This window comes from Pipistrellus hanaki, assembly GCF_964339955.1.
Source record: "Pipistrellus hanaki genome assembly, chromosome: 1".
Classification (NCBI taxonomy): domain Eukaryota; kingdom Metazoa; phylum Chordata; class Mammalia; order Chiroptera; family Vespertilionidae; genus Pipistrellus; species Pipistrellus hanaki.
This window is the reverse complement of record NC_140503.1, coordinates 3734284-3749189: the sequence shown is the minus strand read 5'-3', so window position 1 is coordinate 3749189 and position 14906 is coordinate 3734284. Positions and strand designations below refer to the sequence as shown.

Below are 14906 nucleotides of genomic sequence, written 5' to 3'. Positions count from 1 at the left end.
TCCCCCGCCTGATGATTTTTAATGGCTGTACATTTTCCCATTAATGTGGCATAACTTAATCACTTTTAGAGCCATTCCAATGGTTCATTAGGCAAAATGAACATCCTTGCAGTATATGTCCTCGGAATCACTCACCATAACTGGCTAGGATAGCACCAGAAGTTACAAACTTTGTAAAGGCTCTACTACTAATGTTTGCCAGAAAGGTTGTGCCAGAATATCCTCCAACCTTACTGCTATCATTATATTTAAACTAGAGATCCAGTGCATGAAATTTGTGCACTGGGGGCTGGGTAGGGGGAAGGGGTCCCTCAGCCCAGCCTGTGCCTGCTCACACTCCAGGACCCCTTGAGGGATGTCCGCCTGCCTGTTCGCTGCTCCTTAGTGCTGCTACGGAGGCAGGCGAGGCTCCTGCCACGGCTGCTGTGCTTGCCAGCTGTGAGCCTGGCTTCTGGCTCAGTGGCTGACCACCAGAGGGCAGCTCCTGTGTTGAGCATCTGCCCCCTGGTGATCAGTATGCATCACAGTGACCAGTCTTTCTGGTTGTTCCACAGTCATGGTCTCTTAGGCTTTTATGCCATACTAGAGGCCTGGTGCATGACATTCGTACAATGGGGGGAGTGGAGGAGGGGCTGAGGTACACTGGGCCTCTAATTATATAGAAAATAGAAATTATTAAATGATTAGGTGAAATGGCCCAACATAGACAAACCTATTTTCCTTTCTTGAATTACTGGTCAGGTTGAATATCTTTCAAGTAGTTACTAGTGGATATCTGTATTTTTTTTTTTTTTCTGAGTTGTTTATATCATTTGCCCATTCTCATTTTTAAAAAAAATTTACTTGAGTTATTTTTCCTTTTTCCTTTGGAAGTGTAATCAAGGCTTTAAGCTATCTGCTTTAAACAATCTTGGTATAATAAAATTGAGGTTTCACAATCTAGTGGAGGTTTTATTATCAGTGTTTTACTAAGTCTTCTCTTCCTGTTCCTCTTTCATAGTGATAAAAAGCGCAACTCACCTCACATTAAAATGTAACAATACTGGATTCAAAAATGGAAATGACATTGCATTGGCTTGCTCCCCAGATCTCATTGCAAAAGGTCACAGCTTAAGAGCTCTGTGTCACTAAGCACCGATTAACCTTTCTTTCAAGCAACACCATTGTGGCAAGACTTTGGAGTGAAAAGTCCAGGTTTTAGAAACTCTTCTATTTAAGAAAAAAGAAAAAGAAACAGAAGCTCTTGAAATCAATCATTTATCACAAAATGAACAATTTCAACTTTCAAACATACAATCATTTTTTTTCTGCATACTTAACTCAAAATGAACAGATAGAATTTTATTCAAACTTTACAAAGATCCTTTACAGTTAGCCTGAGATTGTTCAACCTGAAGTGAGACTTCACTGCCCAAACAGTTAAGCATATGAAAGCAAAGCTGAGAATGAATATGCATTATCAACCATAATGAAAGCATTCCAATGAGGTTTGCAAGAAACATGACTGGAACCAAACTCTAACTCCCTCTGGTCTACAAAACCTTCAGAGCCTGAAAGTACTTAACAATGACAGAAAACAAAGCCTGCAAATGACAAATTCCCGAAGGAGTGTTTAAATGCAGAATTCTAGTTCAACATTTCTAACAGCTGCTGCTTTTGAATGCTAGTATTAAAAAAAACTCCCCCAATCATTACTATGCAACATGTTCTTGAAAACACATAGCAGCATGGTATAGTTTACTAAGTTTATAAACCTTAGTACCTGTAGTAAAATATAAAATACAGATTTCTCCCTTTTTCAAATATGAAGTCTGGGAATGCTTCCTTCATCCTTTGGTTTTCAAACCCACACAATGCACTCAGATTACACTGTGGGTTCAGCATTGAGACAAAACACTGCACCTCTGCTGGGAAAGGAGGGTGCTGTGGGAATACCAAAGTACATTATAGAAAGTAAACACTGAGGCAAAAATACTTTCTGAATATATACTGTACATCATGTAAACAAACGTTCATAATAAGAATCAACACAGGCCAAAAGATCGTTTAGGAAATCAGAATCTTCTTTCTTTTAAATCCCACACATTGAAGATGCTTTTTGTTAAGAAAAAGAATGGAGCCTGTTCCTCTATTTGCTTATGTGCTTAAACACCTTGGAAAAAGTTATTACATTCATTTGCTAACGGTTATCCTCTTAGTTCGCTGGCTGTTGCAAACAAGGAATACAGGACTATCTCAGTCCCTGTTGTTCATTGAATACTAGCTAAGTAATATATATTTGATCCATCTTTATCAGTCCATATCAGTCATATAAATAGATTGATTCAGTGAATTTCAGATTTTGTGCAGGGGAAACCGGTTGATAATTTGTTTCCAGTAAGGCTAGTACCAAAATAATTATTACAAAGTTAGTCCAAGCTAGGAGTAAACGCCTGATTTAGCGAGCTGAATCAGTTTGCAGGTAGGTCCTTTTAAATCCTACATTACTGTGCAAGTCCGGAAGTTCCCGTGTGACAGAGAGTGCTGGCAGCAATCGAAGTCCTGGAGTAACAGAACGAAACACTGATTTGGTTTTGAAATGCAGAGATACTACGTGAAGAAATTTGAAAGTCTTAATGATGGTATTACAGCAATTCCCTTCATGAATCAGGAACCAAGAAAGACGATTCGTTACTCAATAATGTTCTAAGTCAAAAGCCAAATTTGAAGCAAGAAAAGATAAAGACACAAAATCAAAGATGCATTTTCTATGACCATATGCGAGAATTTCAAGCTTTACATCAACGCTTTGTACCAGCAGCCACCCCCTCTGAAAGGAAAAGGCTTAGTCATGACTGTCCATCCCTCTTCAGAGCTTCCAGCCTTTGAAGGAGCGCGTTGCCGAAGGCGTCCCGGTAGGCGGGGCTGAGCGTGTCCAGCAGGGAGTAGACGGTTTCATGGTAGGGGCTCTGTAAGTGATCGTCCACCTCGTCAAAGGCATAGCCTACTATCTACAAGAGAACAGGGAGTTCAATGATTCGATCTCATCATGGCAGCGCAAAAACCAACTGTTTACCTGGGTCATTCTCTAATGACACTTTTTCAATCAATAGTTAAAATGTGCATATTTTAATATAATTTTTTAAAAATATTTAAGCAAGTTACAACTTATAGGAATAACCCTTGCAAAAACACTCTCTTTATAATTTTGTTTTTCAGAATTTTAATGGTTTGATTTACCAACTCCTGGTCCTAAAACAAAGAAAAAAATTAAAAAGCTATCAAAAGCAGTGTTGCATTTTCATAATTTAACACGTTTAAAAAAAAATAAAACACCATGCTTCAATTTAATTCCACATGTATCGAGAGCCGGTATATAAAAGCACTATAATAGATAATATAGCAGCTATTTACTTAGCTTCCTATGTAAGACTTCTGACTCTGATCAGAATTGGCCATACTTCAGCAGAGCTCCCTTAGAATTAATCCTTTGGACTCCTTTATAAAGAATGCTAGAAAGTATTTATAGCTTTAATCGTCCTTTATGATTAGTAATCTGAAAGGCCATTTCACATTACTAATACATTACTTATCTAGTAGGGAAACGAATGAACAACTCCGTGAGATAAAAGGGGATGTTACTGTTTTATTTATTTTTCTTTAAATGCAGCTAAAGCTTTTCTCTCCACCACCATTATGTGAGACATGTCACAGTTCACCAGCACAGTACAGGGCAAAATTCCTTTAGCTTTTGTTGACCGACTAAAGCTTGTGAATTCCCTCTGTAAGCGCTGGGTTGTTAGGCCGTCTATTCAAACCGCAGAAGATGCAAGTTTATGTTAGAAGTAGAAGTGAGTGTGTGAGTGAGTGTGTGTGTGTGTGTGTGTGTGTGTGTGTGTGTATGGGGGGGTTACTGAAAAGCAGAGGCAGCCCCCGAGGGAGCTGACAGCCTCTTCAGAACCACGTGTTACTGCAGCACTTTTCACCGGGCACGGCAGCCGCCTCTCCGCGGGGAGATGTTCCAAGACGCCCAGCGGAGGCCTGAAACCATGGACAGCACTACGTCCCACAGGTTCTTTGTTTTTCCCATACATACATACATACATACATACATACATACATACATATATGCACACATGCATATATACATACCTATGATACAGTTTAATTTATAAACTAGAAACAGTAAGAGATGAATTAATAACTAATAAAATACAATAGAACAATTATAACAATATACTGTGGTTAATTAAGGTTATGTAAATGTGCCCTCTCTGATAACCGATCTGGTACCTGAGATGCTACTGAGTAACGGGCGAGTAGTGTACATAGCACAGGTGTGCTGGACAAAGGGATGTCCCGGGCAGTGTGGACAAGAAGGCACGGGGTTCACCATACTACTCAGAGAGGCTGCAACTTAAAATGTCCAGGGGTTGGCAAAAGTAGGTTTACAGCTGTGAGTACCTGAAAGTTTATTCTTGTATTATTACTTATTAATTTTTATATTATTTATTTGTATTATTTGTCTCATTATTATTTAGTATCCTTACTTATTGATATATTTTAAAAAATATATTTTTATTGATTTCGGACAGGAAGGGAAAGGGAAGTAGAAACATCGATGATGAGAGGTATCGGCTGCCTCATGTACTCCCCTACTGGGGATCAAGCCCACAACCTGGGCATGTGCCCTTGAACCTCAGACACTTCAGTCCACAGGTCTACCTTCTATCCACTGAGCCAAACTGGCTAAAGCTGTATCCTTATTTATAATTTATCTTTTACATAATGATGGCTGGTAATTTAACCTACTTTTGCCCAACCCTGTATAAATTCTTTTTTCCTGGAATTTTCCATTGAATATTTTCAAACCATGGTTGACCAGATAACTGAAACTGTGGAAAGTGAACATGTGCATAAGTGGCGGGGGGGGAACCACTGTATTATAATTGTTGTTTTTTTAAAGGTAAGGAGATTTTAAAAAATTACACACACACACACACACACACACACACACACACACACACACACACTAGAGGCCCTGTGCACAAAATTTGTGCATGAGAAGGGGTCCCCTCAGCCCAGCCTACTCTCTCCAATCCAGGACCCCTTGGGGGATGTCTGACTGCCGGTTTAGGCCTGATCCCTAGATAGTTGATAGATCCCTAAACTGGCAGTTGGACATCCCTCTCATAACCTGGGACCGCTGGCTCCTAACTACTCACCTGCCTGCCTGCCTGCCTGATCAAACCTTATTGCCCCCCGCACGCCTTCCCAACCCCCGGCAGCCTGATCACCTCTAACTTCCTCTGCCTGCGGGCCTTATCATCCCTAACTGCCACCCCGCCCTGCCAGCCTGGTCGCCCCCAACTGCCCCCTGCTGCTGGCCTGGTCGCCCTAACTGTCGTCCCCCCCGCCCCCCGCGCTGGCCTGGTTGCCCCTTACTGACTCCCCTGCTGGCCTGATTGCCCCTAACTGGCCCCCCTGCTGGCCTGGTCACCTCCAACTGCCCCCTGCTGGTCTGGTCACCCACGCAGCCTGGTGTTCAGTCATTTGGTCGTCCCTCACTAACCCCCTGCCGGCCTGATAGCCCCATGCAGCCTGCTATTCAGTAGTTGCTGTTACTGTGATGGCATCCTGGAGAACTTGCATATTCATCTATTATTAGTATAGATTTTTTTTTTTATTGATTTCAGAGAGGAAGGGACAATGAGAGAGAGAAACATCAATCATTGATTGGTTGCCTCCTGCATGTCCTCCACTGGGGATTGGGCCTGCAATCTGGGCATGTCCCCTGACCAGGAATCGAACCGTGACCTCCTGGTCACACTCAACCACTAGCTGGGCTGTATTACAGTTCTGTATGCCCCATTCTGATCCCTGTAAGACTGGCCTTCCTAGTAGGATTGGGATCATATCTTATTCATAGTTTCATTTCTAATTCCTAACACAGGATAGTTGCTCAATGAATGTTAACTGAATAAGACTGAAAAAATATTTAAGTACCTACATGTCAAGCTTTATAACTGACCTAGTTCTTTCTCTATACTTTATTCATATAATAATCCTCCAATTCCTTGTGTTTTTAAATTTAATCTCCAGGTTATCGATAAAGAACCAAACTCCTAAAGGTTGACTAACTTACTCAAAATCACTCAAATTCACATGTAAGATTTCTGACTCTGATCAGAACTGGTCATACTTCACCATAGTTACCTTAGAATTAATCAATGTAAAATATAATTACCTTATCCAAGGTCAGATATCTCTACTTTTGATTTGCCTACTTCTATTTAAGATTCATTTCTGAAGACTATAAGCTTTTAGTATAAATTTAGGGATTGAGAAAAGAATGTAAAATTAGTTAATTCAAGTTTCACTCTCTAAGCTAAGCAGCTACCTGCATGGCAGCTTGAGGGAACTGAGAGTAGTCAAGCTGCTGGCTTTGCAATTTTCTTCAATACAAATGATCCTTAATGAGGAGTACACAGAACACGGGGCTCATCTGCTTCTTAAGGAACTGAATCTAGTGAAACAGAAGTTCATATAGCCTTTGAACATATGATTACATGGCATTCTCACCTGCTTAGGCTTTGGCCTCTACTTTATGTTCTGTGCAACTTTTTTTTTTTTTAACATATATATTTTATTGATTTTTTTACGAGAGGAAGAGAGAGGGGTAGAAAGTTAGAAACATCAATGAGAGAATCATTGACTAGCTGCCTCTTGCACACCCCCTACTGGGGATGTGCCTGCAACCAAGGTACATGCCCTTGACCGGAATCAAACCTGGAACCTTTCAGTCCACCTGGGACCTTTCAGTCCGCAGGCTGATGCTCTATCCACTGAGCCAAACCAGTTTCGGCTGTTCTGTGCAACTTTTGAAACAGAACAGAAACAGAAAAGTCAGAGATCTTTGATTGAGACTGAGTATTAATTAATTAGTAAAGTTACAACTAAATTTTGGAGTTTCTAATACTTCTCCTTTGTTCAGCAGGTCAAAATTTTTATAATAGTTGTGTGTTTTGTTTTTTTTTTAAACGAAAAGCTGGTTTTAGGTGGTACTTTCTACTATTCTAAACTCAGGATTCTGGTATAAAGGGTTTTAGGTCACTGCCTAGACGGCTCACACATAATAAAGAGCCAACAGATTCTGAGGTGCAACTGTCTGCTGTAACGTGACTTTGATCTAACAGCTAGAGAGCAGGGGAGCCACGTGTGTTCTTTTCACAGAAGAGACATTTGTAAGCCGTGGAAGAAGATCATCTCCATACAAGCCTATAATACTCAGCCAGTGCAGGGAATGCTTAATTCTGGTGCACATATTTAACTGTAGGTAAGAAATAATTTAATTTTGGGGGTGATCATTAAAACAAAGTAATACCACCAATCAATTTTTTAATAAAAACTCCATTTCCCCATGTTAGTGAAAGACTTGAGTATTATTAAAAATTCCTACATAAAAGTTTTCTTTTAAAAACTCCTGTTAGCTGCTGAGTGGTGAGATCTCGTTTAACACTCCTTCCCACTCCCTGGCCCCTCTGTGATAAAGTGGTAAAAATATGAATAATTTCTGTCCTGGCTGGTTTGGCTCAGTGGATAGAGCGTCGGCCTATGGGGACTGAGGGTCCCAGATTCAGTTTCTATCTAGGGCACATGCCTGGGTTGTAGGTTCGATCCCCAGTAGAGGGTGTACAGGAGGCAGCCAATCGATGATTCTCTCTCATCATTGATGTGTCCATCTCCCACTCCCTTCCTCTCTGAAATCAATAAAAATATATATGTTTAAAAAAAAGATATACTTTCTTTTTCCAGAAAGAAAAGGCGCTCACCTTAAGGCCTGCTTCAGTGAGCTCCAGGCAGTACCTGTTCCTTTCTCTCGTTTCCACGTTGATGTAGGCCACATCATCGGCACAGCGCAGGCTTTTGGAGACAAACATGGTGTTCACGGCAAAGAGCACGTCATTTACCACTGCTTCCGCCTCTAGCCTCATGTCTTTCATGTCAGTTCCTTCAAAACCATTGAGCTCCGCATCTTCTTCAAATCCTGACATACTGCCTAGCTCCATGGGATTACAATCTGTCTCCATCCTATAAAAAAGTAGACATGACTCTTTACAGAAAGACACTCCAGAAGTTATTGTGTGATTAAAGCAATGCCTGACATGCCTTATTACTACTGCTCTCTAGCAGAAAGCATAAACTAGTCAACAATTTTTCTGGAAAATATTGTTGAAAACCACTTCTAATAGGTTTTCACAGCAAAATTATATAGACACCTATAGATTTTCAGAAAAAGAGCCTCTGTTCTCCACTTCCCCAAAAAGGTAGCTCCCATATTGTTAAGAATTGAGAATATTAAGTTTTAGTTATTTCAAACAATGCCTCAGTAAAAATCTTAGTACGTCTTCTTATGTGTAATTACTTTTCTAGGATATTTAAAACTGTAATTGCTGAGTCAAAGCACATGCTCATTTTAACTTTCAATAGATAATGCTATAATGCTGATTTACCCTTTAAAAAAACACAAAAAAACAAACAAAACCAAAACAAAACAAAACCAAACCAAAAAACTCCACCAAGAGACCATGCAGGGTTATCCTCTTTTGTTTTTTCCACATTCTTTCCAATCCTTTTTAATATTTGCCAATTTGAGAGGCAAAGTATGATATCCTCAGCCACTGACACCTCTTCACCTCCCACCTCAGAGAAACTGAATAAAAAATATCTGAGTAGCCGAAACTGGTGTGGCTCAATGGATAGAGCGTCGGCTTGGGGACTGAAGGGTCCCGGGTTCGATTCCGGTCAAGGGCATGTACCTTGGTTGCGGGCATATCCCCAATAGGGGGTGTGCAGGAGGCAGCTGATAGATGATTCTCTCTCATCGATGTTTCTAACTCTCTATCTCTCTCCTTTCCTCTCTGTACAAAATCAATAAAATATATTAAAAAAAATGTCTGAGTAATTATTTTGGGTATTTTTTTCAGAGCTTCTGGGTAATTCCACTACACAGTCAACTCTAAACTATAATATTAGCAAAAATCTTAAGGAGCTGGAGTTCCTATAGTTGTTATTGACTCATTATAAAAGTCAAAACTATGCCCAGGCTGGTGTGCTGAGTTCACTGAGCGCTGTCCCAGTCACTGAGCGCTGTCCCAGTCACTGAAAGGTTGCTGGTTTGATACCAGTTCAGGGTACATGTTTAGGTTTTGGATTCGATCCCTGGTTGGGGTGTGTATGGGAGGGAATTAATTGATGTTTCTCTCTCACTCTCCCTCTGAAAAAGCAAGAAAAACATATATTTTTATTTTTTAAAAATATATTTTATTGATTTAAAAAAAAATATATATTTTATTGATTTTTCACAGAGAGGAAGAGAGAGGGATAGAGAGTTAGAAACATCGATGAGAGAGAATCATCGATCAGCTGCCTCTTGCACACCCCCTACTGGGGATGCGCCCGCAACCAAGGTACATGCCCTTGACCAGAATCGAACCCGGGACCTTTCAGTCCGCAGGCCGACGCTCTATCCACTGAGCCAAACCGGTCCCGGCTTTTTTTTTTTTTAATATATTTTAATATTTTATTGATTTTTTACAGAGAGGAAGGGAGAGAGATAGAGAGCTAGAAACGCCGATGAGAGAGAAACATCGACCAACCGCCTCTTGCACACCTCCTACCGGGGATGTGCCCGCAACCAATGTACATGCCCTTGACCGGAATCGCACCTGGGACCTTTCAGTCCGCAGACCGACGCTCTACCGCTGAGCCAAACTGGTTTCGGCATAAAACATATTTTTAAAAAGTCAGAACTATTTGCCAAAGGCAATTATAATAAACTATTAAAAACTCACACAAATGTACAAATAATACATTCCATCAGTCCTATTTCAACTTATATGCTTTAAAAACCCTTTATTTAGTCTCCTATAGAACTTTCAAGAATTAGTCACCCCTAACAATACAAGTTAATTATAAATTTACCAATTATTTTTTTTTAATTTACCAATTATTATTGGATCCATTTGTCAGATAACTGAAATCTAATACTGAGTTACTGTATGAGTTAGTGAAAATATTTGTTTTCTAAAATTTCTACTTTACTCTAAAAATAATCATTATCTTCCTTTATGCTTGGTTTTATGTATAGAAAATGAGCTCATTTTATTTATTTACAGCTAGTTTGAAGAAACATGACTGTCCACTATAAATCTCTTAACATCATGAATACCGAACATCTTCATTTGGCTTCAGTAATCCAGTATCTCAGTTAGAGATGTCAGAAATAATAATAATCATTACATGAAAAAGATGCTTATGGGAGAACCTGGGCCAAGACAGTGCTGAAAACGGGAAAAGGACGGAGCCAAAAGTTGATGAGAAATGTTGCCTGAGTTCTGATGGCTGCCCAACCTTTGCACTTTTCAGTTATTGGAGCAAATAAATCCCAGCTACTTTCCCAACTGAAAGTATCCTAACTGACTTAGGAGATGACTCAAAATAAAAAGCAATGATTGGTCTAGCTCTTCAACAGCTTTATAGAAGAGGATGGGGGGGCGGGAGGGGGTGGTGGTGGTGGGGGAGAATGGAACCCTAATGATATTTTTGTACCTGTCATGTAGAAAGTGTTTATAAAAACGTTGTAGAATTTGAATATTAATATATTTCTATGTTAGTCTGCATTGCTGCTGTCACAAATTACCACAAATGTAGTAGCTTAAAATGACCCACATTTATTTCTTACAGTTCTGGAGGTGAGAAATCTAGAAAGTTCCTTTTGCCATTTAAGGTAACATGTTCCCAGATTCTGGGAATTAGGACATGGGCAACATTGGTGGGAGGCACAGTCTCTCTGCCACAGTGTCCATATTCTATCAGCAGGAAAAACAGTGTTAAGATAGCTAAAGTTTTCTGCCCTTGCTTTTTGGAAAAGTTAACTAATATATTGGATGGGCAATATAAGTAGGCAGTTTACATAGTTCTACTAAAAGGAGGCCCAGAGTACTTGTCAAGTTCACTGTCTCCTTTGGGAAGGTTCCTTAACAATAGGTTTCATGCTTTGTAACTCTAGCACCATCATCACTGCACAGGCATTTTATAGTTAACCATAGAGTTACCATTCCTGGGGCCCCTCCTTCCTTTGTGTTGATGTACACCTGGGTCTATAACCTGTATCATTTCCTTCTGTCATTTCAAACTTCCTTCAACATTTCCTGCAGTATCAATCTGCCGCTGTTAAATTCTTTCAGCTTTTGTATATCTGAACAAGACTTCCTTTCGCCTACTATTTTGAAAGGTATTTTTGATGGGTATAAAAATCTTAGGTTGACGTTTGCCTCCCCCTTTCAAGACTCTATTACCATTTTGCTTGCACCGTTTCCTATGATAAATCTGATGCCATTGTTATCTTTGTTCCACTTGGTATAGTTTTTATTTTTTTATTTTTATTTATTTATTTTTTTTCATGTTTCTTTTGCTTGAGGTTCCTTGAACCACTTGCCTGTGGGTTTACAGTTCTCAATAAATTTCAACAAATTTTGGTCATTATTATTATCTGTCTCTCCACTCTTTGGGGACTCCAATTTTATTGTTGTGTCTTCAAGTTCACTAATCTTTTCCTTTGCAGTAACTAATTTTTTCTACTTGGGTCACATACCTATAGTAATCATGTGTCAAAATGTATTTAACTCATGAATGAAGGAACCAGTAAGATATTAAAGTTGATGTAGTACTGTATATAGGAGAGACAAAAATCAGTGAAGGGAGTATGTTTGCTATAAAATCTCCTGATTTTATTTTCCTTTTCTGATATTTGAAATTTCAGACATTCTATAAACAGCCTAAACGTAATTCTATATTTCAAAAGAAATCACTTACTATTTAACATGTGAACCTGAAATAAATCAACAGTATCTATTACTCAAGAGTTCAGTTCAAACCACCCAAGGCCTATTCTAATTCCCTGCCAGATGAGATCCCACATTTTCATACCACTTTGTTTACACTCCTTTTAAGGCAAGTATTACTATTATTATTCACAAACATGTCTTATTATCTTCAATGTCCAGAATCCAATTGCTTCTTACCATCCTCACTGCCACCACTCCAGTCCAAGCCACTCTAGTTCCACACAAGTCTATTCTCAACACAGCAGTTAGTAAACACAGGCCAGATCAGGTCACCCCTCTCCTCAAACTCCCTTACCCAGAGTGAGAGCCAATCCTATATAATCCTCCTATATAATAAGAGAGGAATATGCTAACGATCCATTTTACCCTGAGGTGTAATGACCAACTGCATGACCACCGATCATCAGGAGGGTGAGGCAGCTAGCTATAAGCGGGGAGGGAGAGACAGTGAGCTACAAGCAGCAGAGAGCGACCAGCGGTGGTGGGCAGGTGACCAGCTGAGGCAAGCAGCAGCAAGCTACTCTGCAGGGATTGGTGCGCAGGGCTCCTAGTGTTCTTACAATGGCCTCCAATGACTACATGACCTGACCCTCACCCCTTTGCTCCCTCGGGACAGGGCCTTGCACTTGCTGCTCCTCTGCCTGGAAAGAACTGTAGGTCTCTGCTAAAATGCCACCCTATTAAGAGGTCGTTCCGTACCCTTCCCTTCTCTGTACAAGGGCCAAATCTCTTTCCTCTCCATTCTCTTTGTTTTATCTTTTTTAAAGATTTAAAAAATTTATATATATATATATATATATATATATATATATATAATTGATTTTGTACAGAGAGGAAGGGAGAGAGATAGAGAGTTAGAAACATCGATGAGAAAGAGTCATTGATCAGCTGCCTCTTGCACACCCCCTACTGGGGATATGCCCGCAACCAAGGTACATGCCCTTGACCGGAATCGAACCCTGGACCCTTCAGTCCCCAAGCCGACGCTCTATCCATTGAGCCAAACCGGTCTCGGCTGTAAAATTGATTTTTAGAGAGAGCGGAAAGGAGGAGAGGGAAACATCGATGTGAGATGGGAACACCAACCCGTTGCCTCCTGCACGCCCCCTCCCAGAATTAAGCCCATGGCCCCGGCATGTGCCCTGACGGGAATCAAACTGGCAACCCCTTGGTGCAAGGGATGACGCCCCACCCACTGAGCCACTCCAGCCAGGGTTACATTGCTTTATCTCCTTATTTATTCCTACTGCACACATCACCATATGGCACATCCTTTGTAGAAAAGCAAGTATTGACTGTAGCAAAAATATCCTGGGGTCCCTTAGACAGTCAGGGGATCGGTGCCCGTGGGGAAAGGAGAGAGGGGAAGGGAATGGCACGGGCGTGCGCGGGGTGGGGCATTATTTATTTATTGTTTGTTTCCTCCGCCTTCAATGACACATCAGCTCCGGGAGGGCAGGGCCTTAGCTGGCTCAGTGGGTCTCCCCAGCACCAGAACAGTCCCTGGCTCATGCAGGAAATCAGGATTTATTTACTGAGTCAAGGACTAGCTCTTTCACTGAACATAAGTTCCTTGAAGGTTCTGCCTCATTTTTTTTTTTTAAATATATTTCATTGATTTTTTTTTTTTTTACAGAGAGGAAGGGAAGGGATAGAGAGTCAGAAACATCGCTGAGAGAGAAACATGGATCAGCTGCCTACAGCACTCCCCCCCACTGGGGATGTGCCCGCAACCAAAGCACATGCTGTTGACGGAACCGAACCTGGGACCCCCCAAGTCCGCAGGCCGATGCTCCATCCACTGAGCAACACCGGCTAGAGCTTGCCTGATTCTTATTTACCCTTTCCGCCTTTCCAGTTGGGAACACTTCCACTTACTGGACCCTTCACCAGTACTTTTGCATGAACGAAGACAAGGGAGTGGGAAGTCGCCGAGGATGCCGGGAACAAGACCACAAGGAACGCGGGGCACCAACAATCTGACCGACTACCCACCCTGGAAGGCACACTGGGTGTAAGAGGAAGGGGAACCGGAGCTCCCTCTGTCTGACAGCATTGGGGGCTGTGCCAGCATTTCGAAGGCATTTCGTGAGTTGCCAACAAATAAAATCTCCTTAGACAGGTCGTCTTCGTTTACTACCCTCAATTACACTCTGTGAAAAAATGAACTGTATGGAGCAGGACTCTTGTTTAGGTTCGCTCGTCATATTCCGTTTTCACAGCAATCCTCGAGAGCAGACGCTCCATCGCGCAGGTTTGGCAAAGGCTCGGAGGGCAGGGCCGGTTCACCGCGTCCGGACCGCAACTCGGGGCGCCCGGCTTGCAGGCCTTTTCGGGGCGCCGAGGAGCCGGGGCCGCCTCCCGGGCAGACACACGGCGGCGGCGCAGAGTCCGGATCGAGCGCTTGGCCCACGTTTCCGCGAGGTCGGGAGGCTCGGGACCGGCCGGAGAGAAAGCGGCTCCGCCCGCAAATGCCTCGAAAACTCCCGCTTCCCGGTCCCGGGGCAGCGCACCCCGGACGAGGACCGATCGGCGGGCGCGAACAGGAAGCTTCGGGAACAATACCTGAGCGGGTCGGGCGACGAGGAACTTGCTGACAGGGACCCACACCGGGCAGTGCTCGGGGCGGCGGGGGTGCGAGACCGCGGCTGCAGCTCTCCCCGCTCCGGGCCGGCGTCCGAGACGCCCGGGACCGCCCAGGCCGGCCCCGTCCCCGGCTCCTCCAGCCACCGCCCCTCCCGGCCCGGCCCGCGGCTCCGCGTCCCGCTGGGCGGGGCCTCGGCCTTCCCTCCCCTCCCGGCGGCCCTCCTCGGCGGCCGCCCTCCGTCCCGCCCGCCAGCAGCCATCCCGGCGGCCGCTCACCTGCGCGCCCGCCGGCCTCCGGGTCTCCCCACCCCGGGCGTCAGGAGCCGGCCCGCGGCGCCGCCCCCTCCGCCCCTCGCCCCGCCCCCTCGGAGCCGGAAGCCGCTCGCTTCCGGGCCCTTCTTCCCGCCTCCGCCAAGGCCTGTGTGACGTCAC

The 14906-nt window shown here is 42.9% G+C and overlaps 1 protein-coding gene across 2 annotated transcripts; it reads right to left on the bottom strand.

Moving 5' to 3' along the window:
• Nucleotides 1-1241: 1241 nt before the first annotated feature.
• On the bottom strand, nt 1242-14822 carry GSKIP (GSK3B interacting protein). Of its 2 annotated transcripts, none has more exons than XM_084861556.1 (3): nt 14751-14822; nt 7812-8070; nt 1242-2990 (listed from the first exon to the last, which is right to left on the bottom strand). In XM_084861556.1, exons 2-3 carry the CDS (start codon nt 8067-8069, stop codon nt 2829-2831), a joined length of 420 nt encoding a protein of 139 aa, XP_084717682.1. In that variant the 5' UTR covers nt 8070; nt 14751-14822; the 3' UTR covers nt 1242-2828. The 2 variants fall into 2 exon arrangements, with proteins under 2 accessions (XP_084717682.1, XP_084717681.1); XM_084861555.1 differs by lacking the exon at nt 14751-14822 and adding an exon at nt 14454-14703.
• Between the last annotated feature and the right edge of the window lie 84 nt (nt 14823-14906).